The sequence below is a fragment of the Nelusetta ayraudi genome, unplaced genomic scaffold (genome assembly GCF_046127955.1).
Source record: "Nelusetta ayraudi isolate G7.1 ecotype Tasmania unplaced genomic scaffold, CSIRO-AGI_Nayr_v1 ptg000017l, whole genome shotgun sequence".
Taxonomy (NCBI): domain Eukaryota; kingdom Metazoa; phylum Chordata; class Actinopteri; order Tetraodontiformes; family Monacanthidae; genus Nelusetta; species Nelusetta ayraudi.
In genome coordinates, this window is record NW_027466067.1 from 8,027,834 (window position 1) to 8,053,915 (window position 26,082).

Below are 26,082 nucleotides of genomic sequence, written 5' to 3' on the forward strand. Positions count from 1 at the left end.
TTTTATTAAAATAACAGAGCGACAACGCACCGGAGTTAATCACTTGTCCATTCATTAAAGATGTGTATTCAGGAGGTTATGCGGGAAAAAAAATAAATAAATCTTTAACTTACACTTCACTTCTACAACCCAAACACCCTACAAACCAAAGAGTCCTCTTTCAAAGACCAACAGAACAGTTCGGTGGAGGAGGAGCTCAAACTGGAGTCTGTTAATGCTCTTCATAGAAGCGGATGCCTTCACTTAGAAACACCCATGCGCAGAACCTCTCAAGGAGACTGGAAGCAGCAGCAGCAGCAGCAGCAGCAGCAAATCAACGCGCAAATGTCCGGATTAATTCTGAAGCCGATCAAATACAAGTTAAGATGTTCGGCCGGTCCGATGGTCTCCACCATCGGCGCGATCGCAAACCCGACTCGTCCATCATGAAAACAGATGGTAGAAATAAGAGGGCAGATTTAAGCAGCGGGACTGGAGGGCCATCTATCCATGTCACTTCCTGCTCTGGAGCTTTTCTGAAAGGCGTCGTCTGTTCAGTGTCACGGCTGCAGCGAGCCACCGAGACCACTGATAACATCACAATGCAGGACTCTAAATATAGCCATTAGCGAGAAAACACGACTTCTCCAGCAACGCTTTGGACACACACAAGCACATTTCTCATTTCAGTTGTTCTTGCCTTATTCACACGGCTGACGTCAACAGAAAGAAGCCCAAGAGAGGTTTGACGGGTGGCTGAAATCTAATGTTGGCTGCCGAAATAAGAGGCGGCGATAACGTTGACCTCACGCGGATCCTGTGGGCTCTTCTCATTTGATGTGTCACTTGTTCTGATGATACTCATCTGCATAGCACACTTCCGAATGCAATAAGAAAAAGACAGTTAACTATTTTTGAAAAAAAATAAAGAAAGAAAATGAGTAGAAAATGTTAAGCAGTCAGAATATCATTCATCATGACACATGAGGGCACTGTGCTGTACCTTTGCACTTGGATTTTCCAAAGAAAAAGACCTTTTACATGATGAGAAACACACACTGGAATCAATTATTCACTTTCCATTTTTGCCTGATTTTAATGTCTGCTTGGGCTAATGTGAACACTGCAGACACTTCAAATTTCTCACTTTGGTATCGAGATAAAAAAAAGAAGGAAAAACGGACACTTCAGGCATGAGGAAGAGAATCTGATCGACTATTCTGATTTGCTGACAACTTTCAAGCCAGCACTCAAGGCCGGCGTGTAAACCGCAGTGACGTGTTCTGTTCCGTCATCGATGTCACTATATATTTTTTGTCGCTGCAAGAGGGTGAACATGCACGGAAAAAAACAGAGGCATGTTATTCTGTTTCAGCACAAACAGGGTTGTTGTTTGTCATTAAGACGAGTTAATTAGTCATCAGATCCAACTCACTGAGGGTAGAAACCAACCCGCTGTTCAACAGAGCCTAATTACTAATTTCAATTTGAATTGTTTGGCGCGCACACACACACACACACACACACACACACACACAGGGCTTTACTGAAAACATGTCATAATCCTAAGAGACACTTTTAAACACATGTATTAAAAAATATATATATATATAATCTTGCACCAGGGCCCCACATTACAGGCTGAGGTCACGACGGCTTAGAGCACTTTGCACGCACCCAACCACGATGGTTCAGCTGAAATCACAACCCGAGCATGTGTGTGTCCACGCACGCACGCGCGCACACGCACGCACGCACCCGCTTTCCCAAGGGCAATGAACTCTAATCTTAGCAAGAAACAGTAAACATCAGGCCACATCTGTTATGGTACTGAATCCTTAACGGTTGAAATTTTACAGACGAAGACGCTAAACTGGGACAGGAGACGTCCTGTTCAGAATGAACCAAGTGAAATTTTTTATTTTTATTTTTTTTTGACAATTGCGTTTTACAGGATCGTTTGGCACAGTGGTCTTAACTGGTGGAGTCTCATGGCCCCATGTTTTGTTTCCTTATAATGAAGTTGCGACCCAAATTTATTCCACCTTCATAAAAACACTAGGCCACTTTTCCGTCATGTCTAGCAGATAAATTATTGACATTTTTGAATTGAATTGTGTGTCCTGCAAAATACACTACCAATGAAAAGATTTGAGACACCTTCTCATGCAATTTTTTTTTTTATCTTTACAACTTTCTACACTTTTTTAAGCAAAGAAAAACATGTTAAAATAACTCTGAATATGCTTTGTATGAAAGGTGGCTATTTTGAAGAATCTAAATATAAAATGTGTTTGAGTTATTTTACACTTTTATTCATTCCTACATAATTCCGTGTGTTCATTCGTAGTTTTGATGCTTTGTCAGCAGTCATGTGAATGAAAGAAAAGGCAATTCATAGGGTGTTTCCAAACTTTCTGACTGATTGCGGATATGCCCAACATTTTCCTTATTGATACATATATTTTGAAATGTCTCTTTTTGAAACTGCCCACAAAGCCGCAAATTGGTGGGTCGCGACCCACCAGTTGAGAAACACTGGTTTAGCATTTTAAAAGTGACTCGAATCATTTGAACGTTCCTGAGCCCCTGGCGGACGGCTCTACACAGACAGTTTACCACGGCCACCATCTACAACACAAAGGCTCTTCTTTCTGCATTTTATCTACAACACATAAAAATGACAAAGCTCCCATTGATGACGCATACAAGCCAAAAAAAACAAAAAACAAAAAACAAAAATCAAGTCTCTGGTGAGCTAATCAGAAGAGTTTCTCTTTGACGGTCTCCCATTACTCAAGGACAGTTTGGCCTAAAAGCGCCGATTTATGGTTCCCAGAGTACGACCACAATCCCACTGACTTTGACTGAACGCAACTGGCTGAGTTTCCCCCTTAGCGGTCAAATTAATCAAAAATAATCCCAGCAGTCACAGTGGCACTGAGAGAGGTCAGAGCCCAGAATGGCTTCACGTCAACAAAACAGACACACTGGTGTTTCTTCTGTATCTGGGCCTTGAGCACAGCTTCACACACACACACACACACACACACACACACACACACACACACACACACACACACACACACACACACACACACACACACAGTATCTTTTACTTTATGAAATGCAGCGCTCAGCTGAGTGTTCCGTGAATAACAGTTAAATTGATGCTATCATTAACTCTTTTTTTCCTGGATTTGCATTGTGAAGATTCCCACAGTAAAGTCTAAGAAACAGGAACCTAGTCAAATACATTTCCAAAGTATCATCCACCTTTTATGTTAAATGGATCTTTTTTTTTTTTTTTTTTTGGCCAATTGGAACTTGTGTGCGTGTGTTTGTGTAGTGATGTAGACTTGCATCCATGAAATATGGTGAGATTATTATAGGCCTCCTGCATTTTAAGGAAATCTTTGCACATCTACTCTTGTTTGTTTGTATGTAGATTGACTTGAATGTTTCTTGTATTTACTGTAATTACTGTATAGTTTATTTTTTTTGTTTTGTTTTTAGTGCTGCAACAGTGTAGTTTCCCAATTTGGGATCGATAACGTACATCTATTCTATTCTATTCTATTCTATTCTATTCTGGATTGGTACTGAGTGACAATCAGGAGGATGCTAAACCCCCCCCCCAACAACCCGAATATTGGCGGGTATTTCGCACACTGCCAATAACCATGGCCTTATACTGTCACGCAGCCGAACAATGATGAACGTGTGCACGTCCGGAATTTGGAATTCACCCTCAACCGACTGCTATCTCCGTTTTGATTGGACGAAGGTGTTCGTTCCCACAGCGAGACAGCAGCTGGTGGTCGGTGGTGAAGATCTGACCTCTGATGGAGGCTCTATATGTGTTGCTGGCGCAATTCCTGGCACACAGACAACAGGTGTGTGTGTGTGTGTGTGTGTGTGTGTGTGTGTGTGTGTGTGTGTGTGTGTGCTTCCTGCGTGTGATGGGGCGACAGGGACCAAGGACATACCCCAGCAAACTATTGTCTACCTGCTCTTTCTTGGGCCGTCACAAACAAATTGGAAATGAGACGCTGATGAACTGCGTTGTGGAGAAGCAGAAAATCCTTACTGACGCTGCGTGAAGGAACTCCGGTGAGCAAAAATAACAGAGAGCGAACGAGATCCCAAACTCTTTCTCTGTCCTTGACCTGCTGGCCACCGTCCGGGAAAATCTCGTCCGACCAGAACGGGCACATCCTTCTCGCTCTGCGCCTTCCAGCAGGCGCCGTCCGCCCGGCTGGGAGCGCGGGAACAAACAACCCCCCCCACCCCCCGCGACGGCCGCTCAGCCCCGCCAGGTGTGGCCCGTGACCTGAGCATCCCGGCCAATCAGCTCAGAGGATCTGCGTGGGCACATCTTACATCATCAGCCATCAGTGGAACAGCGACTGGCGACTTACAATGGCTCTACGGCGCACACACACACACACACACACACACACACACACACACACACACACACACACACACACACACACACACACACACACACACACACACACACACTCTCTCTCTCTCTCTAGCTGGCACGCTGATTAAGCTTCTATTTCTGACTGAGGGACTTTGTGCGTATGTGCGTGTGTGCGTGCGTGCACGGGTGTTTGTGTTTGTGTGGGAATCCTCTCGTCCTTCAGCGAGTCAAGCAAATGAGCTGCGTCGAGGGATTTCTCAGAGGGCAGCGAGGGAAGTTGTTTTGGACTTTCCACATAGTTCAGAAATCTGTTTTCAATATATATTGTAAAATAAAAAAAAATAAAAAAAATAAATCAGTTTACTTTTTTCCTATCAGAGGGATAAATTACAAACATGACTGAAACAAACCAATCCAAAAAGCAAGAATAAAAATGTATCCACACTGAAATCTAATTGCACAGTAAAACTTTTGGATCGCCTCCGCGCTGCAGTATTTATTTCTATATTAGAAATTTTAAAAAGCAAGACTTCAGGGAAAAAGCACAATCACACTAACTGAGCCTGAAGCATTTCATCACAATCTTCACGTGTGTTGTTTCTTTCTACACTCACCAGCACGTACACCTGTTCCACCAGGAGTGGAAACATCCGACGTCATCAGATTCTAATCTGCTCAGCGCGTCGATGCACAGGTACAATATGCAATGAAACACGTCGACCCTAATTTACAAAGTTAAATAACTTGAATATATATTTTCTTTCTTTTTAAATGTACTCTTCTTAATTCTTTTCTTTGCACTGTATATGTTGTTGCACCATGCAAATTTCCCCAATGTGGGATAAATAAATCCCCATTGTTACTCAATACCATTCTAAATTTCCTTCACATGCAGGAAGACCTACAATAAGCTTACAATATACACACATATATATACATATACATACATATATACATATACATATATGTGTGTGTGTGTGTGTGTGTGTGTATATATAAATTTTGCTTTGAGGTTTTCAGGGGGGTCTCATGGGTAAATCTGGGGGGGGTCCAACCACCAGCCTCAACCCTCTTGTATTTCGCACAATGAGTGACATCACCAACCGACTTGTATACATGCAGAGTGTGACGGGCGCAGCTGCAGCGTCTGATCTACAGGGAGAGTGAAGTGATGAGGAGATGAAACAGAGATCAAGTTCAGCCGCAGAACATAAAGTTCAGAAACTCACGATGACTCATCAACTATTTTTACAGTCGTATCCGCCGTCCGGTTGTTTTAGGTACAAATATTCCACCGTGGCCTGGAGTGTCACTTGCTCCCATGATGCCGCCGCCGCAGTGAGAAGACGCTGAGGGGCGGAAGACGACCTACACTTTCTGTGCTCTGCGCTACTGCTGAGTGGTTGTCTCTGCTCAAGTGTAGCATGACGCGGCTAAGTGATGCTAAATACGGGCCGGAGGTCTGCAGGTGCCAGCGCAGCTGCTCACAATGCAACACAGCTCACTATGTGGGAAACTTTCTATAATTTAAAGGAGCGTTTCTCAACTGGTGGGTGGCGGAGCTGTTTTGATTGGGTCGCAGCTTCGTGGGCAGTTTCCATTTTTTCAAAAAAGGGACATACGTACATATATCTATATATACATATATGTATTACATTGTTTATATATGATTATGACTGGATGAAGGGTGCTGTGTAATAAACTTGGGTCGTAACTCCACCAGTTGAGAACCAATGATTTAATGCAACACACACAGGTGATGTTTTCAAATAGCAAACAGTTCTCACTATCCAGGCTTTTCAAAATAAGGTTGTTTTTTTTTGTTGTTGACCACATCGAAATACTGAGAGGACATAATGATTTTCATACTTGTCACCTACTTCATTACTCCGCTACCTCAGAATTGCTTAGCAGTACACAGAAAGTTAAAAAAAAAATAATAATAAAAAAACTCCCTTAATATTTACAAGCAGACACTGGAACACTCGCGATGTGGGCTTTGGAGCGACCCAACGATTAAACACATCAGTCTGTGCAAATTCTGTTCCTGCAGCCTCGTCTGGAAAATGTGCACAAGGCCAGTCTGGAAAAATAAAAACTATTTTGAATAGAGTCGTTTGCCGTGACGACTGCTTGTGTTGTGACAAGCTGTGGAAGGGCAAGGGACAGGTGAAATCTCAACTCCGGGACCTGCTGCAGTTCAACTGAAAGCGGAAGCAGCCCTATTCTGAGGGAATGGCTGGGCACTACGGTAGAGAAAGCAGGGTGAGCTCATGGGAACCTTTTTTTTGGAGCTACACAAGGCAAACGTAAGGCCACATGATGTACACACAAAGAAAGACAGAACAATGAATTATGACCCTGCACTTTTTTCTTTTTTTTCTGTTACTTTTCTTTTCTATGTTGCTTAAAAATCAATAAAAATGTAAATAACAAAAAGAGAAAGTGGAAACAGGGAGGGTCGTCACCGCCGCACAGTGAGTGTGTGTTGAAGGGTCTTCCGCTCTCCAAGAGAACAGGAAGAGGACAGACGGGAAGGAAAGGGGCTGGGAGTCAAGAGAAAAGGAAGGAAAGGAAATCAGAGAGCACTTGAGGACAAGATAGAACAGCAACAGGAAGATGGAAGATAATGATATGATATGGGCGTTTGGGGGGGGGGGGTGTTAGAAGTAATGGGTCAGAGCATGAAAGGCAGGAGGGGGCCGAGCGGCTGCGGAGCTGAGAGAGCGGAGCCTCGTGGGAGAGGAGCCCCGAACACATCTGTCCCGGTCAAACGTCCCAAACCCCCAAAACAAAAAAAACACCCTCGCAGCTGCCGCCGAGCTGCCCGGCAGAACCACGGCAGCTGACACAACACAACACAACACACGCAGCCGCACAACAATCTGTCCCATCAACAGCCTCCTGCACGAGATAACAACTCTGATCAGGCAGACAAGGCCGCTGACGTCCCCCCCCCCCCCCCCTCTCTCTCTATCTCTCTCTCTCTCTCGTGCACACGCATGCACGCACACAGACACACACCTCATCTCATGGCTTGTTTCCTCATGGCTTTCCTCATGGTTCTAATGCGGCGACCGCAGCCCAACACACAGACCCGTCAGTCACGTCAACGAGGCGCTCGCACACAAGTTTGACGTTTCGGTTCCAATCTGTGGTGTGATTGTGTTGTGTGTGTAAAGTCGGTTGGGCAAGAGAATTGAGAGGAAGCGGCGGACTGTGAGGACGGCAGAAACAAGAGGGAACACCGAGTGCCGTTTCAAGGATGCGAGTGAGAGACGGCACTCGGTGGAACAGGTAGATCTAACGTGGCCTGAAATAGAGCAGCTGTGACGGAAAAACACTGAGCCGGACTCGGCAGTGGGAGTCCTCTGGTGGGAGAGTCTGTGCAACAAATGTCTTTGAATTGATCCTTTGGCTCGTTTTTAAACACACGCAAAAAGATGCACCAGTGTTTCACGACTGCTGGTACATTATTAATACATTATTGACAGACATTACCAGTTAGACCAGGCAAACTTTTAAATTGTATTAATGAATAGCTGTATTTCATCCTTTTTTTCAGTGTTTTAAGAGTCATCTCAATAAAGAGCTGAATACCGTGGGGCTTCAAAGACACTGATTTTGTCGTAAAGCATCTTTTCTACTTATCCCATGACAGATTTTGTTTTCCTCCTATGAGGTGGGTCACCAAAACACTCCATCCATCTGCTCCTGCCCCGTCAAATTTTAGAACCCATAGATAGATAGATAGATAGATAGATGGATGGATTGATAGATGGATAGATAGATAGATAGATAAGATAGATAAGATAGATAAGATAGATAAGATAGATAAGATAGATAGATAGATAGATAGATAAGATAGATAAGATAGATAGATGATTTATGAGAAATTTGCATTGTGGCCCACGAGTAAAAGTCTTGCCCACCCGTGTGTTGGACTGTACAGAACAAAATATTGAGATTACGCCTTCAACTACTAAAATGAGATTTCCATGCAGTTACATTATTTTTTCCAAATAAAGACGATCACATGCCTCCTTGCGGATGTGATACACAGACACTTGAATGACATCAGGCTTCTCTTGCCTGAAGTGTCTCTGCAAATAGTGCAGTGCCAGTTAGAGATCAAAGATGTTCTTACTCACTGGGGTTTTCTGCGTCGGGCCCTTGAAACAATCAGAACACCGAGTGCATCATTTAACTTCACTGCAATAAGTCGAGTGCCGCTACTTCGCTGAGAGGGAACAGGTCGACGAGACGGAGCGCTATAAAGAATCTCTGACTACGTTGCGACTTCAGACTAATCCCGAGCCATTAATGTGGCTTTAGCGGAACATTCCTCCGGTGACTCGCGCATCTGTATTTTTCCCACAGGAGACGAGACTAAACCACGGGTGCACAACAAGCGCGCCTCTACATCCAAGCTGTCACTTCATCACGACAGGATGTCAGAGAAGGAGGACCTTTGCGTATAAACACACCCCTGTTGACACAGAACAGGATCTTGGACTGGAGTTCAGATTTTTCTTTTGACAGTCTGTCAACAGTAACTGTTTGTCACTGCTGCATATTTCTCAGGCGTTCCACTTAATGACTTATTGAAGCAAAGCAACAAGCACTTCTATCAGGCGCACATCCCCTACTTCGATTTAGACTGGTTGTGAGAAATAAACAGGCAAAACACAAAGCAAATCAGAACCAATATGGTAAAAACAATATAGTAAGAAATGGCCTGGTGGTCATTCATTTAATCTAATAGGTGGCAAATTTGGCCCACAGTGGATTACACATTTGGCCCACGGCGGGGCCAGCTATTATACAGCACATATACTGCTAATACTGCAAATACCAGAATACTTTTCTGGTTATTTGGCATGTCAAATAGGAAAGGATGTTCATTGAAGAATATTATTGTTACTTATTTGGTTTATTGTTATTTTATTTTTAAATGTATTATCAGCCTGTGGAAAAAGGTTACTCTTGAATTTTAATCAAGAAAAGTTGCTAATAAAAAGAGGCATATGATTTTTTTTTTATTGACATTTTATTTATTTTGATGTGTTTTTTATTATTTTTTTTAATTTTATTTTTATTATTTATTTTAATTTCAAGCTTCATTTGATCCATATTCATGTTGAAGCTAAACTTGTTTGGGTCCATATATAAATGGTTCATTATTATATCTGGAGGAAGATTTTTTTCAATAAATATCAGTGTTGATCCAAGTTTTGCACGTTGGCCTAACTGTGGATTTGAGTTTGACAACTCTGATCAGAGTGAAATGAACAGAGACATTACGCATCATGTGATACTTACTACAATGAAAATTACACCGAAATGATGTGCCTTTCAAATGTATGTGGTAAGCACTGACTGACACAGACTGGTTGGTCATCCTTGGCCTGTTAAACATGAGCAATCGCGTTTCATTGGTTTTCCTGGTTAGATTCTACGTTACTCTCGCTTCAAAACTATTTAATGCATTAAAAAACAGACACTGCAATATCCGAGGTACCAAATGATTTTCTCATTTGGAAAATTACGACTGAATAAAAGCAGATTTTATTTCTCCATCACACCGGGGAGGTAGCTGAGTGGTTGATGATTAACTGTCTCCAAATGTGCTGATCGAATGGATATTTGTGGACAAGTACGATACGGCAGCACTCTCGGAAGCTGAATGACAACAAATAAACACGACTCGCAGCATGGCTGTTTGAACGTCCAGTGCAGCTCGGGCTAACTGCTTAACCACCAAACTCCAATTACCATCCCGATAACAAGTCGTAATAATCTAGTTAGTGCATTAACCTGTCACAGAAGCGTATTATCTGCAGCACCTTGTGGGGGGGAAACAATATCCATTATAAGACCATGGTCGTGTTTACACTAGGCTAGCTCTGAGCTAATGAAACTTTAACAGACTAATTTCATTGTCTTGGAAACGACACAAGACCGGCTTCCGATGGTAAACTAATTATAACATAGGTGTTACGTGGTAGCAGTACAGCCTGCTGCCACATAGCACGTTTATGGGCTCCTGGGTTTCAACCACACTGGTTGGCGTTAGCTGTCAAAGACTGGCCAGCTTTTTGACCTTAGCCTGACAACACGCTAACCAGCCAATTCTGCTACACGCAAACCCACAACAACGTACATGGAATTAAAGAAAAACCTAGCTTCTTCTTGTGACATATTACCGTTTTTTAAAAATCATCTTTGATGTCTCGGTATATTGGGCAGTAAGGAAAAGCACTCTCGATCCCCACCAACTGCCGTAGTAGCCTTGCGTGCTAATGCTAATGCTAAATAGCCAACATCGCCGTTTGACGTTACGCAGCGTCTCCAAATGCGGGGAACCGACTTGTCACGGGAGCAACGTACCGCCAGAAACACCGTGTTGGACGCCGAGCCGCCTCCGTGAAGGACACCGTGGTGTCTCTTTAGACGACGCAGAGCTTCGGGGATGACCGTCGCGTATCCAAACACATTGGAACTGGGAGAGAGAAAACATCCAAGGCTAACGTCATTACCGTCCGTGAAGCAAAGCGCAGCCAGTTTGGCTTTCGGTTCTTTTTGCCTGACAGTAACGCTCTAGCGCCACCTACAGGCTACTGGTGATTTTTTACGGCTTTCAACTCGCCTTATTTCGAAGGCAGGTTGCCAATCAAAGAACAGTCCTGACTGTTTCAGAGCTCAGGCCACATTACGCATTGACTTCGTGATAGGAGGGCTTATGTCAAGCCATGTCGCATAGAGTTTTCATCAAAGTCAGATCGAACTAATAGGTAAAATGATCAAGATTAGGCTATATTTATTATTCTTGTATTTATTACATTACATATACATTCTTTTCCCTCATTCTTTTTTCGGTCTTAGAATTACATGCAGTAATGCATCTTTGATTATGTTTACATTTTGACGAGCAAGATACTGGTACATTGACGAACACGACAACGTCACAATACACTATGTGTGTCTGTGTATATATATTTATATATTATCATCATTGTTGTTGTTGTTAGTAGTAGTAGTAGTAGTAGTAGCAGTAGCAGTAGCAGTAGCAGCAGCCAAATTTGGTCTGTTGGTATGTCTATACTGCAACAATGTCATGGATGCCCCGTTCACAAAAAAAAAAAAAAAAAAAAAGTCTGGGAAAGATCGGGTGTGTAATGTTATCTATCGTGCTAAAACATCTCGGGGCCCAAGCAAAAGCAAGGAAAAATAGTTGGTTGTCAGTGGAGATAGCATGCGGTAAATCTGAAATGAAGGCAACAATTCAAAGCCCAATTATTATTATACATGTTATGCAGTAACAACAGCATTAGGATTAAGAAATGAATAAAGACATTTGAGGTGGGGGTTCAAAAAGTATACCAAACAAATATTTAAAAAGAAACAGCATTGGGAAGTAGTTGCCTTTGACTTTCACTCCTGTGTAGTAGGTGGCGGTAATGCAGCTTTGTCTGTTGGCTGCCGCCGCCGACGCGGAAGAAAAGGAAGAAGCGTGGGGCGGTTCTCGGTCGCTGTCAGCAACAATGTACACAACCCAGCTACCAAGGAACTGACGTTCGAGGGGCGGCAGAAGCGTCATTTATGAGCCCAACGCAATTGTCTTTTAATAAGAATTTTATACATTCGGCGGTGTTCATGTAACTTACTTAATCGTGCAACTCGTACACATCGTAGGTCGATATGAATCTCGGGTGAGTCTGTTTTCGCTCTGAAACGTGTAGCCGCTTTGGTAGCGAGCTAGCTAAGCCAGCATGTTGCAGTTTATGGCCATAGAGTTGTCTTCGTTTGTCTGTTGACAGATTCAATAGAGGGGGGTGGGGAAATCACGTTCAAGTGTCTGCAACGCGTGCTGCGGTTAGATATGAATTGCAAAGACCATCTCCCGCCGTGAAGTCGTTTCTATGTTATTGATTGATTGTTCCTGTTGTCCGTCCTTGTTAAATACCAAGTGGAAACGTGGTCTTCCAACATCAGTTCCGACCCGCAGGAAATTATCGCAGTGATGGAAATTATTAATTCTCTGTCACTGCCTGACGATATACGATACAATACTGTACTATACTATACTTCAGTGTACTCAATTGATTGCCACACCATCTTACGGTCGAGTTTGTTCAGTTTGCTCCATCAGACAATGCAGTGATGTGTAAACACAGTGCAAAAGTCAAGTTTTTTTTCTTCTTCTTTACTGTTTTGCAAACAGAGACGGGCTGCTGTTTGAACTGGAAAACGGAAAACCTAAGCTGATTTTACTCAGTGGTGGTGAGTAAAAAATGCTGCTTCTTTTTAAAACTCGATATTGAAGTGGATATAAACATGGCCACACACTGATGCATCCTCCTCTTGCTGCAGGCGCTGATAAGAATCCAGCAAAGGTAGATTAAAACTAACTGCATCACTTGAGAAACAAGACATAAATCACAAGTAACATAACAACATAGGAAGTTGAAGTAATAATTGTCACCATGTTTACGTTGTGTCTTTCCAGCTTCCCTGCCGGCCCAGAGCAACTAAGATCTTGAGCTCCAGGCAGTTGTCCAGTGTGGATCCACTGCAGGGAGATGAGCGTTTTGCCCGCCTATCATTGGGACGGCAGAGAGACACAAGGACCAAGACAAGGGAAGCAGCTGCTCTTTTGGCATCCAGCAGTGTTGGCCGGAGCAGCGCTCTGACACATAAAGCTGGAAATGGCAAGAAATTGACCAAGGTGGGAGTCATGCAGCATCGCTGTTCTTTTATGATCAGATTTCAAGATTGAAAACATAATCTTGGTTTTGTGTCCCTGCTAAAGGGCAAACCAGAGAGGCACAAGAACTCCGCCAGCGCTGCCACCCCGAGAAGTATTGGGACGACGGAAGACAAGACACAAGGTGGCAGTCAGGGCAGTGGCGATGTAGTGCTGAAGGACAGCGTGGTGTCTCTGGCTCAGGAGCAGCTGCAGCAGATCCTCAACACAGTAGAGACAAACAGGAATGGACCCAAGGAGGAAAAGGGGGAGCACAAGGAGAGCCAAGGTAGGAGTCAAAGGTGCTGTTTGATCTGATCCAGTCTGAAGCTGTTACATTCATTTGTTTTTTATTCATTCCAATCATGTGTTTGGAATGGAGCAGGATGAAGAAAACGTATCATACCTGCTTCTTCCTTAAAACTGTTAATAGCTGTTAATGATAAACGAATCCAGTCAAGGGGATAAGATTCATTTTGTCAGTGTAATGTACAACCGCATCACCTTCGTATGTTTTTTTTGGTCCCTTTTTTTTTTGCAAGGGAATCAAACAGATTCTCAGAATGAAGAAGATGGACAAGGGGAGGAAACAAAGGCTGGTGGAGAAGGAGGAGGATCAGACCCATCTGCAAGCTTGCAGGATACGAGGTAAAAAAAAGAAAGAAAAGAAAAGTCCAATCCAATGTAATGTTTGTGCACTTTTGTGCTGTTACATGAACGCAGGATTCTGTTGCTGTTCAGGTTTCCAGGGGTTTTGTTCAGCTGGCTGGACGAGCGACAGTCCGAGAGCAGAGATGCCGCCGACGCCAGGAAGGCTCGCTGGAGGAGAGAGCTGGGTACCTGCTCACAAACACTTATTATTAAGTGTTTATTAATCCCACATTGGGGAAATATGCATAGTTACCGCAACAATACAATATAAAATAATTGAGATTATATTGATTAAAAGAAATAAAGAAATAGAATGAAATAAAGTAAAAATATTTATAGACAGGTAAAATACGGCAATTAAAAACAAGATATTCACATTGTATTGACAGTTGGATTATTTTACAAGTATGTTTCTGTTATTCTGTAGACGAACAAGTGGCGCTGAAGCAGCAGCAATTGGTGCCGAGCAGAGCCCAGGTACATCCAACATTCACCTCTACCATTAAACATCGCTTACATTTCTGCAGCTCACTTTTTGTCTTGCGTGCGGGAGCAAGATAAGAAATGTTACAGATATTTTTTGTACTGATTTTTTTTTCCCCAGGCAGAGGAGGATGTAGCCAGCCTGCTGTCCTTTCAGAGCTCCTTCAGGCACAGAGACGTGCCTACAGCCATCAGATCCAGCCTCAAGATCGGGGTGAGAGACCTCTCGTTTCTCGATGCTCTCGTCTTGGTCTTCACCTCTCCTCGACCGCACTGGGCCGGGCCGCCAAGGACGTCTGCAAAAAAAAAAAAAAAGAAGACAAATAAACAACCCCAAACTGTCCGTGTAACGCAGGAGGTCACGCCGATGGAGGAGGTGGTGAACGTCAAGAAGAAGGAGGAGCAGCGGCGACGCTGGCTGGAGGAGCTGGACAAGCAGAGGGAGGAGACGAGCGAGCGCCGGAGACGAGAGAAACTACTGGAGAGCCAGGTTGAAACTGAGGAGGCGGAGCAGAAAGTAGAGCCAAGTGGAGACTGAAGGCTCAGAGTTTAGACTGACGGCATTTGTGGTGTGTGTGTGTGTGTGTGTGTGTGTGTGTGTGTGTGTGTGTGTGTGCGCGCAGACAGAGGACCACGAGCTCTGGGTCTCACACTTTGACTCGTTGCAGAGGAGACCTCCCATCCAGTTCGCAGCTCCCTTTGCTCATCATCCTCCTCCTCCTCCTCCTCCTCATCATCATCATCATCATCATCCTCCTCCTCCTCCTCCTCCTCCTCTGGGCCCATCTTGCCTCTCTGACCGAGGCGAGTGGGAGCCCTCGTCCAGCCTGTCCCTGGCCTGGGAGGGCCTGAGCAGCTGCGGGGCCGACAGCGTGTATGGCGCCAGCGTGGTGGACGCAGCCAGCAGGCACCCGACCAGGAGCAGCTACCTGAGGAGCATGACGGCCCTGCTGGACCCCAGCCAGCTGGAGGAGAGGGAGAGGAAGAGGCTCAAACAGCTGGAGCAGCAGGTCGGCAGGCCGAGACACAAATCATCATGTGAAAGAAAAACAAAAAAAATGTGTTTTCAGAAGCTGACCTTGCCCCCTCAGAGAGCCATCGAGGCCCAGGTGGAGGAGCGGCGGCGGCAGAAGGAGCAGGAGGAGGCGAGGCAGAGGGACGAGGAGGAGAGGGAGGAGAGGCGGCTGGCGGCAGAGAGGGAGGCGATGCAGCGGCGGTACGAGGAGGACGCGCTGAGGAACAGGGAGAAGGTGAGGGCACGCCAGGGCACGCAGACTAGCGCTTTGTCGGAAAGTCGTGACCAAACGTCCGTCGTCTTCCCAGGAGCAGCTGGGTCGCAGCGCGTGCGACGGGGACGAAGCGCGAGAGGAGGAGGCGGAACCGAAAGGTCGGTTTCAGTGCGACTTTCAGCAGAGTCACAGGTTAATCGTCGGTTGGTGTCGTCACTCCGTTCAATGGCTTTTCGCAGACGCAGGACGGGGGGAGAGCGTGGAGGCCGGCAGTTCAACCCTCACTCATAGAGACACCGCAGTGCAGACAGGTAACAGCACTGGAGTCCGGACACCCTGGTAGCCCCTCTTCCACTGCTGCCACTGTGGGACACTGCAGCAGAGTTTCTGCAGCAGCTTCCGCTAAGTCGTAAAATTAATTATATGTTGCCGAGTTAGTGACCATCATTTGTACATTGGTTTTTGCGATGCATTGTGGGATATCCTGGCATGTAACATGATGTGTGACTGAACTGACCCGAGCCCACCCCTCTCCGTGTCTCCACCTGCGTTTGATAGAAGCAGTCCCTCCGCCAGCAGACGACAGGGATCGGACCCCCGGTTCCCCGGCCCAACGGCAGCCGGCTCTTCCCAGCAGGAGAAACCGAGCGCTGAGGACGGGCAAGGAGAACATCTGTCTGCCCGGGGGGGCAGACACATGTTCGGCAGGAGGGGACGCGGGAGGAGACCCTTACGAAGCCTTTGCCAGGACGGAGCGGAGCAAAAGACAAGACAAGAGGAGGCCGGAGTGGAACACGCAGAGGTAGACCAACACTGACTCTTTTTTTTTAATGATTCAAATATCATATTCATATTCAATAAAAGGAGTAAACATGTGACAAATGTTGATTGTGTAAGAGCAAATAGATGGGACTCACGAAGGAGTGGACACGGACATCAAAAAGAAATGAATAATTTTAATGTTTATAATATTTAATATGATTTGATCGGGGCACCACCTGCTTTTTGATTGTTGACGTCAGCAGGAATCCACCAGAATCAGTCTCAATACCGTCTCCTGAACTGGGAGTTCTTGACGATACGCAGGGATTTGAACCACACTTTAATAACTAGATTTAATAAATAGATGGTTCACACAGAACAGTATGACATGAATGTGGTCATAAAGACACAGAGAGAGAGAGAGAGAGAGAGAGAGAGAGAGAGAGAGAGAGAGAGAGAGAGAGAGTAAAGAAAACCTAAACTTAAGCTAAAAGTAACAAAATAAAAATAAATCTAAAAAGAGTTTCGTTCGTCTACTAGACTTGTTGTGGCTAAGCGAGCAAAAATAATTTGGCAGTTATTGGTTACACTGATGCGACAACCAGACTCTTGACAGTGAGCAAGCAAGTGATGAGGGCTTACGTTGGATGAACTTCTTCCAAGGTTGTTCTGGGAGTTTGTACTGTACCGTTCGGGTCCGGTACCGCGCAGGGAGCTTGGATTAGCACACCGACCGTCGAGGTGGAACTGCCCGTTCTGCTCTGTCCTGCAGGTGGCTTCACTGGCATTTTTGGCATGTAGAGTCTTTCTTCGTAACCAGTTGGTGATCAAACGAATTACACGGTTACGAGGAAGGAAAAACTACTTGGCTGGTCCAAAAAGAAAAATTGCAAAAATCACAATCTCGGGTCTGAGGATGAGCCAGTTGAGATTGGGCAAAAGTTAAAATGAAAAATAATAAAACACTAAAAGTGATAGGTCGTCTTACGCTATATGCATCTGATGAATATGTATGTGGTGTCGGGTTCGTTGCTGATAAAGAAATTGAACAACAACCAAAAATGAAACAGAAGAACAACATGGAGAAATAAAATTAGTGTGATCCTTCGTATGGTGAATACCTTACAACAGTTGAGGAAGATACAGCGTTCAAAGCACATTAAACCTTCAACATATATTTTATATCTAAAGAGCTATCAACCTATCTAAGCATGCATACAAGAGCAGGAGTACGTTTATTTATATTTAAAAGACAACTGAAAGATTTATTAGACTTAGCATTCAGGGACTTATATGGGCACGTATACAAATATATTTATATATATGAGTAGATATATGTATCTGTGGTTGTCAATATTTAAAAGGTGTATGTATGGATTGAGGTAACAGTCGCTTGAGTGTAACGTGGAAAACTGGTGATGGTAATGATAGGGATTATGGCAAAGCATGTAACATTGATTTGAGGAAAACCGACGTGCAAAGTTTATTCAACTTTTAATCGATCACTTAGGAAACACTTTCGCAGCCTCCCCTTAGGGGACGCTCTTGCTCCACCTGAAGCTTGAAAGCCTTCAGTCTTCCTTTAGGAGGAAATCCTAAATCTGTTCATTTTGAGGTTAGAAGAGTGATTCAAAGTCTATTAATACTTTATTTTTGATGGTGGTCACAGATATGTGACTTCCAGATGTCTCCGTAAAAGGGAAAATAGAGTTTTTAACATTGTCTGATATTGAGATGTTCAGGAACATCTGTGTTGCGGATGGCTCTTGGAATGTTCTGCAGAGAGATAACGGTCGTAAAACTAGCGCTGGCCGCCAGTGGTACCAGTCCCTGCCTGGAACCAGGTCGTCTGAGAAAGCTTCAGAGTGGACTCCCAACTGTGATTTGGGGTGAAAGTGTTCTTCCCAGATCGGGTGTTTTACGGCTTTAAGATTGTAAGTAGGAGATAGTCGCAGAGAGAGTAGCATCACAGCCAATCGGGTACCACCTTTAGGTCCTCCAAACGTGGTTCACCGGAAGGCCGCGCTGCAATAAATTCCAATTGTCCTGGTGAAAAACATTAGGTCCAGATGTGGCACTACACAGAAGATAAACAAATAATAATGTAACGGGGTAACACAAAAACAGCGACGATACAAAAATAGAAAAATATATCATGGGATATGTAGAAAACATGTTTTAATGTCTATTGCAAGTCTTTGAAGCCTCACAGTGTTTAGCTCTTTATTGAAAGGACTCTTAAAACACTGAAAACATGGATCAAATACAGCTATTTTGTGAATCACTTCCATTAATATAATTTCTCCAAGTTCTGCGGGCCAGATTAAAAAGCCTAACAGGCCGCATATGGCCCCCGGGCCGTAGTTTGCCCATGCCTGGGGCTAAGTGATTCTGCCAGAGGTTGTTTTCTGAAATAAGAAGTTTGCGCCTAGAGCATCAATGCTACGAACTCGACTCTTGACTCCAGCTGGAACTGCGATAGCTCTCTCACGGTTGCGACTGCGCCCCCTGCAGGCCCAGCCGGCAGTTTGTCCCGGCCTCGGAGCGCTACCCGGCCCCGCTGCAGAGGAACCGGCAGGAGAGTCGTCTGAAGAGGCAGGCGGAGCTGCTGGCTCTGCAGGAGAGAGCCTGTCCGTCCAGGAGCACTGCCCCCCCACAGCAGCAGCACCACCACCACCAGAGCCTCCCCGGTGTCGGCCCCCGCCTCACCCAGAGCAGGGAGAGTCCCGGCAGGAGGGTGAGACGCACCTTCCGTCACTCGTCCACCGCAACGGTTTGTTGAGCTTGTGTTAACGCTGCGCCTCCTGCAGGTGGAGGCCGTTTCCAGGAGGCAGAGCCGCTCTGCAGCCTTCGACCCAGAGAGGTGAGCAGCAGGGGCTCACTGCTCCATCCATCCATCCATCCATTCATCCATCCATCCATCCATCCATCCATCCATCCATCCATCCATCCATCCATCCATTTTCAATACCTGCTTCATCCTGAACTCAGGGTTGCAGGGGCTCTGCTGGAGCCAGCGGCGGGCTGCGCATTTCACGCCGAGGCCAACAGTGACATCATATTGAATGCACCCTAAATTAATACGCTTCATATTATCCTCAAGCAGAGTTTCATGCCAATGTTATTAAATAGTCTGGACAATTAAAAAGTGGAAAACGATGAAGTGTAGGACTTCAAACTTCAAGTCTGAGCAACATCAACATCTTCATATTTGCGTCTACACTTGAAATGCAACTTCCATGAGGAAACATTCTTTCTTCTGTGCTTTTCTTCCAATAACTTGAGCTCATGAAAATTCTCATTTCACATGGTCGCGTCCAGGGGGCGCTCTCCTCCCGTCCCAACTCTAAGAAACGGAGTCCACAGTCTGCAGGCTGCATCCTCTGCCCCCACCCCACCACCTGCTGCTCCTCAGCTGGCTGTCGACTTCATTCCCTACATCCGGACGGATGAAGTGCTCAACCAGGATCCGGTGGATCCAGCCGACGACCCTCCAGCCCTCAAACACACAGGTCAGACACACGCGGCACCAGATACTTGTTCTTACGCAAGCTGTTAAATCGTTGCAGCTGCGCTCGAAGCCCTCTTTAGTCAATGGTAAACTTTATTCTCTCCTCTCCAGAGGCTTCTCCTCTCAGCTCCGCGGCTCCCCCTGTTGCCCCCCACAGGGATCGCCTGCTTCGCCCCGAGCCGCCTGCAAACTCGCACACACAGCGGCAGCAGGAGATCCTCAGAGGCCTCGCCCAACTGCGACAGGTGAACAAAACCAAAAAAAAACCCCCGACCTCAACCTAACCACAACGTGCCCTAAATTGTTTGGCGACCCAAAAGTGGGTCACGGAGCTCTGTTTTGATGTGCGTGTGTATATATGTATATACAGTATGTATATATGTATATATGTATATATTAGGGCTATCAGTCGATTAATTTTTAATCGCAATTAATCGCAGTGTCCTGAGTTAACTCGCGATTGATCACAAATTAATTGCACATTTTTTACCCTGCTCTATATGTAACTTAACAAGATATTTATTTATTTATTTTTTATACTATAGGAAAAATTGGAGAGGACAATAATAATTCCTTTGTGGAATGTCAGGTTCAAACCTACAAAGTATAAAAGAAACACACAGGAGTCAGTATATCTTTCTCGCGAGGAGAGCAGTGACGGAGGGCAACATCAGTTAAAGTCCATCTACCCCACTCTGAAGTGCCTCCGGCTGCAAGCCTCTTTTATTATCATTAGGGCGGTTCCTAGTTACATGGGTTGGGTTAGTCTAAGGTTGGATGATGAGACACACGTTAGTATCAAAAAATGTGGTTTCTGCTGTAGAGCTGAGCTTGGCAAAAACAGGTACCGGCTGTGTCCTGTTTTGCTACACCGTCTTCTTCTCCCACGTTCCCCTTTACGTCATCACAAAGAACACTTGCTATAATTGGCCTCCCAAGCCAAGTGTGGTCAAGCTGTTCCTCGACTCCCTCGCAGCCTTGCACCCAAGTCTTCCATTCGGCCTGCTTTGTTTTTCTCCTGTGGAATGTCGGCTTCAAAGCTGTGGTTATTAAATTGTATTTGCAACGATTATAAGCATATCATGAGATAAAATATAAAAGCATCTTTATCTTTCTCTAACATGAAAATATTCTATTTCTATTTTTCATTGAAACATTCCAAAATAATTACCGGAATTTCCGGACTATAAACCGCTACTCCCATGCTTTGAACCCTGCGGCTAATACAACGGTGCGGCTAATCTATGTTTTTTTAATTTCTTTTTTCTTTTTTATTTAATTTTTTTTTTTACAGGTAACGGCCACTAGGGGACCTTCTCAATTTATGGATTTTTGGGTGGGCTCGGGAAAGAGTGAGACAGGCAGTTCGCGCGAACAACGAAAGCAAAAGCGGAAGCAAATACAGAACGAGACCAAGACAGTTTGTGCAAAGGAAGTTTTCATGCACAAACCCTCATGGAAAACAAACGAAGAATTGCATATGATGCAGCTTTTAGGTTAAAGGCAGTCGATCTGGCTAGATCGCTCGTGCTCTCGTCTGTATGTTCTCTTGTCTTGCTCTTGTTGTCGAGTTCTGGTTCGACTCCGTACCATTTTTTTTTTTTTTTTTTTTTTTTGACCACAGCTGCGCGACGACAGTTGTTTCACAGCCTGCCAACGTGGTGATTTTTGTTTTTTGTTCATGCAGGGTTTATTACAGAAGCAGAGGGAGCTGGAGATGGACCTGAACCCTCTCCTTAGGCCACGTGCCAACATCGAGCTCCAGTGACCTCGGCGCTGGCCGCCCCACTTCGGACTCAAAACATGCTTCAACGTTCACCCAGGATCAGAAAACACAAGTTTGCTCCGAGTAACTGTGATCCCAAGTAATTTGACGGAAGCAGAAATTGACTCTCCAGTAAACTTTCGGTGCTTTGCATCTTTTGAATCATGTATCTGCTCCACATTTTTCACGTCAACATATCAACACGTGATTTAATTGAACACAGTCAGCTGTGTGATCCTACATATGTTGGGCTACTTTTTAAAAGTTGGTTGAGTCTTAAGTGGAAATTGTATTTCAAATTCTTTTTATGGACTTTTAAAAAATAATGACATTACAACACACAGAACGTGTGTGTGTGCGGGGGAGTTTTTTCTATTCAAATTCAAACAACTTCTTCTTTCAAAACATTTGTTGAAATCGTAATGGGAACGTTTTCTGTTTCTTTAGGTTGTTGCAGGTCGACAAGATAGATTTGATTTTTCAGTGTGTTTTTTTTTTTTTTTAATGTATTCCAGTAATAAATTAATTGGCTACCCGCCCTTTGATTTCGCCATTTAATTTGTCGTACTCGACAGCTGTGTCTGTATCTGTTACTGAGGAATGTGGTTGCAATGCCGTCAGTGACCACCGCAGCATGTAGGACACAAACAAGGATATCTTCTTGTTAACATTGTAGAGTGTTTTTAATAGAAAAATCTGTTATTAAAAAAAGAAAGGAAAGGAAATCACTTAAGTTAAACACAACTTGCTACAGTCACTTTTTTACTGTACACACAAGCTGCTGCGAGGGTTACAAACCAAACAGTGAGAACAAAATGATCTTTGAACACTATCGAGCCCACTGGAAGACACTTCAAGAAGTCCGTTCATTAAATCTGCAAGTCCGAACAGTCTCCCAACAGGGACAAACTTGTGTCTCTGGATCATCTGTGCTGCAAAAAATAAAATAAAATAAAATAAAAATGAATTGTTCTCAGTTCAGACAAATATCCCAGGGGTTCCTTTCCAGACACGTAAAAAGTTTCCCATGCCCTAAAAAAAACAGACAGTTTTTTTTATACATTACAGTTAGGAGTCGTAAAGTATCAAAAAGCAAGTCTGGCGGAGAGTCTCAGACCAATCGTGTTTTCTTTAACTGTCAGGAAACCGAATGCATTAGAACCGAACCAGCCTTTGAAAATAAAAGTGCAGTAATTTAACACACGTCCACGTTAATGAACAACAATGAGGTTGTTTTATCTCTTTCGTCAAAGTGGAAGATATGGCTTCTTCCTCGAGTCTCTTTAGTAGTCAGAGGTCAACAGTAAGAAGTTGTTGAAGGAAACCAAGCAGAACCGGTGGAGGGTAGAACACTACATGTCTGACTTTCTGAGCCACAGTCTGGTTGATTCAGGCAGATCAGGGTCCAATAGATTTTCCGCATTAAATTCAAAATTTATGTCTTACTGCAGAATGTCTGTTGCAAAGAAACAAAACAAAACGCTTGGGACAGAAAATATCTTTGAATACGCTTTTTGCTTTAAAAAAATAAACAATTGATTCTGATTTTGGATCAAAAAACGTATTTAAAGACTGACTCTATAATCGCAATGTTTTCTTAAACAGATCTTGGAACACTTGGCCTTATAAAAAAAACAACTAAAAATAAACATGGGACTGAACTGTCCAGACTTCTAGACATGTTGGAGAACCTGTTACATATACACATAGATCTACGTATAAAGGTGAAGATGGCTGTGAGCTCGTAAGGTGATGTTGCTTCTATCACTGTGGTCCACTTCCTGTCTTATAGTTGGGATTTGGTGTTTTTAAGCCCAGTCCCTCAAAATACCCCGCGAGTCCCTAACACAGAGGGACTCAGGGAGCCCCCGAGAGGCCTCCGCTGGTACTGTGTGCTCCTCTGCTGCGCGGTGGAGAGCGAGAGAGAGCACCTACATCCCTGTGAAGCTGCCCCCTCGCTGGCCTCCTCTGTGCCTGGCGCCGCCCTGACCCACAGGGTTGTTGTACCCGGTCAGGATGCCCACGCTGCCCGGTTGGAAGCCCCAGACCAGCGTGGCGGTGGCTCCCGTAGGGGTCATAACCCTGGACCAGACGGGCCGGGACCCGAGGAGGCCCCCGCCCCTCATTGCGCTCAGCGGCGTGAACATGGTGCTGGGCGGAAAGGCGTGGCTGTGCGGCAGGGGAGGGGCCAGCTGCTGGTGCGGCTGCAGCCGGTGAGCGGCCAGCTGCTGGTGCGGCTGCAGTCGGTGAGCGGCCAGCTGGAAGTGCGACTGGCGGTGGCGGCGCTCCCGCTCGGCCTGCCGCTGGGAATGCTGGGTGTGCGGCGGGTGGCTTGCGGTCGGGTGGGCCTGGGCGCCTTGGTCTCGTAGCGCGGCGCTACTTCCTGTTAACTTGCCGCCGCCGCCGGGAGACGCAGTGCTGCTGGCGAGCGGCGCTCTCTCCTCTTTTTGTGGCTGCTCCTGGATTCGCTGCACGCTTCTGCAACATAAGAATAAAATGAATAAATAAATGAATGAAGGAAGGAAGGTTGAGGCCTGAGGCTTTCACCTGATTCTGAACAGTTCACTGACATGTGACAAATTAAAATCTTTAGAATCTTGAATCTTTGACAACTGTCAATCAAATGCAAATGTTCACACATAAGCCATAACAGAAGTAAATCCCCTTTCACTGCTTCCACTAGGGGTCTTGCATAGTTTACTGCACTGATAAAAAAAAATGTTTATGTCGTGAAGAAAAAGAAAAAAGAATCACAGCAGAGGAAGCTAACTGCTGAGCAACTGAACTCGAACATTTTAAGATAAAAAAAAAAGAAGACAGAAGCTTAATAAAGTAACTTGTAGTAACTTGTTTCAATCATCCAGCAAAATCAATTTTAACACGTAAAATTTACTGTTATCTACTAGCACAAAAACACATAACGCCCGGTTCACACTGGACGCGGAAGCGCCACAAAGCGCCGAGCGCTTCAGTTCGGCAGCCATGTTCATCACCGTAGTGGTTCACACCAGACGCGAACGGGCGCGCAGCTTGTGCCATTCATTTCAATTGAAGCGGAAGCGCTGTGAAGCGGAGCGCCAACGAAATGCGCGAGCGAGGCTCGACTGGTTCACACCAGACGCGAACAGCTCCGCGACGGTCGACAAGCGCTTCTGCTGAGCTGCTGTCTTTTTTTCACTCCCACTTGAGCTTTTTTTTTTTTTTTTTTTTTTTAAATCATTTTCATCATCGTCCCCCCCGCCCTGTAGCCAGCCCGCTCCGTTGCTCACTTTCGTAGGTGTGTGTGTGTGTGTGTGTAAATAAAAACACGCACTCAGGTGTCCATCTCAAGACCTCTTTCATAATGATCTCACTGACCGGCATCTCTAGGATCAAACAGACGTATTTTGATCAAGTCTTCCTCTGTGTGTGTGTGTGTGTGTGTGTGTGTGTGTGTGTGTGCGCGTGATTGTATTTGTTTAATTTCTCTCACAATATGATACAATGTACTGACAAATATAACATACAGATATGATCGAATTTGTCATTCGGTTTTTATTTTGAAATTAGTTTATTTTGAAAATTCACCGGATTTTCAATTTTTTTTTTGAGCGACTTCCTGTACTATTGACGAGGATCGCTCGAGACTCGCGCACAAAATAGAGCAGACGCCGAAACGACAAATGCATGGCGCGAGTTGCGCGCCTGTTCGCGTCTGGTGTGAACCACCACATTGGAAGCACTCGGCGCTTCGCTTCCACGTCCAGTGAACTGACTGCTCTTGAGACGCTTGATGGTGTTTGTACTGACCTTGCTCCGTCGCCCCCTACAGGACGATCCGTCTCTTCTCTACTTTCAGCGGTTGATTCTGCGCTCTGGCTCGGTTCCGTGGTGTTGCTCTGACCAGTCGGGGGTGCCGAGGGGCTTCCTGCAGGCGCTCTCCCTGCCGCATCATTCCTCTGCTCTCCGGGCTCGGGCCCCGGCCTGGCTCCGTCCTCCTCCTCCTCCTCCTCCACCTCCAGCTGCAGCGCCGAGTGGATCAGCTCCAGCTTGGCCGCCACCGCCTTCTTCTCCGGGTGGTGGAGCGGCTCTGCAGGAGCCCCTTGTTCGGGGTGTCGGCTGCCCTGAGGAGGCAGCCAGTGCTTTTGCTTTTGCTGCTGCTGCTGCTTTTGCTGCTGCTGCTGCTGCTGCTGCTGCTGCTGCTGCTGCGCCAGACGCTCTGCTCGGAAGTGAGAGATGGCCATCTGCAGCTCCTCCAGGCGCCTGTCTGTAGTGGGCGGTGACAGGTTGTCCGCGCCCGATGCGTCCGGGATCTGCTGTTCAGGGAGATTGGAGAGAGGAGAGTGGCCCGGCCTCGACTGCTGGGGGATGTGCTGATGGTGTCCGTGGGACAAATGCGGGTGGATGTGATCTGGGTGGTAAAGCGGAAAAGCACTAAGTGACTGTAGCTCCACAGCACATCAGATAAAATCCGAGAACAAATCTTGCCTGCTATTTCTCGGCTTTCGCTCCACTGAGTTTTCCAACTTCGTGAGGATGAGAGGA

General features: G+C 45.3%; 3 protein-coding genes across 9 annotated transcripts in view; 1 reads left to right on the plus strand and 2 right to left on the minus strand.

The window, feature by feature from the left end:
• ip6k1 (inositol hexakisphosphate kinase 1) overlaps window positions 1–12,316 on the minus strand; it is a 27,391-nt gene extending 15,075 nt beyond the window's left edge. Inside the window, exon 1 of one of the 4 annotated variants that reach the window (XM_076025196.1) lies at window positions 12,079–12,316. The gene's annotated coding sequence lies outside the window, so the exon portion shown is untranslated. Of the gene's footprint in view, window positions 1–4,069; window positions 4,092–8,562; window positions 8,807–10,801; window positions 10,957–12,078 lie in introns of those variants that run through there. The other 3 variants (XM_076025195.1, XM_076025197.1, XM_076025198.1) reach the window with 3 other exon arrangements.
• ccdc66 (coiled-coil domain containing 66) lies at window positions 11,111–22,521 on the plus strand. Of its 4 annotated transcripts, none has more exons than XM_076025191.1 (19): window positions 11,111–11,205; window positions 12,636–12,807; window positions 12,921–13,139; window positions 13,224–13,446; window positions 13,700–13,805; window positions 13,899–13,993; window positions 14,236–14,285; window positions 14,413–14,505; window positions 14,647–14,781; window positions 14,915–15,301; window positions 15,383–15,541; window positions 15,615–15,678; window positions 15,760–15,831; window positions 16,079–16,322; window positions 18,797–19,019; window positions 19,093–19,145; window positions 19,604–19,794; window positions 19,905–20,038; window positions 21,481–22,521. In XM_076025191.1, exons 2-19 carry the CDS (start codon window positions 12,763–12,765, stop codon window positions 21,559–21,561), a joined length of 2,574 nt encoding a protein of 857 aa, XP_075881306.1. In that variant the 5' UTR covers window positions 11,111–11,205; window positions 12,636–12,762; the 3' UTR covers window positions 21,562–22,521. The 4 variants fall into 4 exon arrangements, with proteins under 4 accessions (XP_075881306.1, XP_075881307.1, XP_075881308.1 ...); XM_076025192.1 differs by lacking the exon at window positions 11,111–11,205 and adding an exon at window positions 11,587–12,123 and having other exon boundaries at window positions 16,082–16,322; XM_076025193.1 differs by lacking the exon at window positions 11,111–11,205 and adding an exon at window positions 11,588–12,123 and having other exon boundaries at window positions 19,093–19,144; window positions 19,639–19,794.
• tasora (transcription activation suppressor a) overlaps window positions 22,215–26,082 on the minus strand; it is a 17,000-nt gene continuing 13,132 nt past the window's right edge. Inside the window, exons 27-28 of the mRNA XM_076025189.1 lie at window positions 25,348–25,948; window positions 22,215–24,036 (exon numbers count right to left, since the gene is read on the minus strand). Coding sequence (XP_075881304.1) covers window positions 23,490–24,036; window positions 25,348–25,948 — 1,148 coding nt within the window. The 3' untranslated portion in view covers window positions 22,215–23,489. The remainder of the gene's footprint in view (window positions 24,037–25,347; window positions 25,949–26,082) is intronic.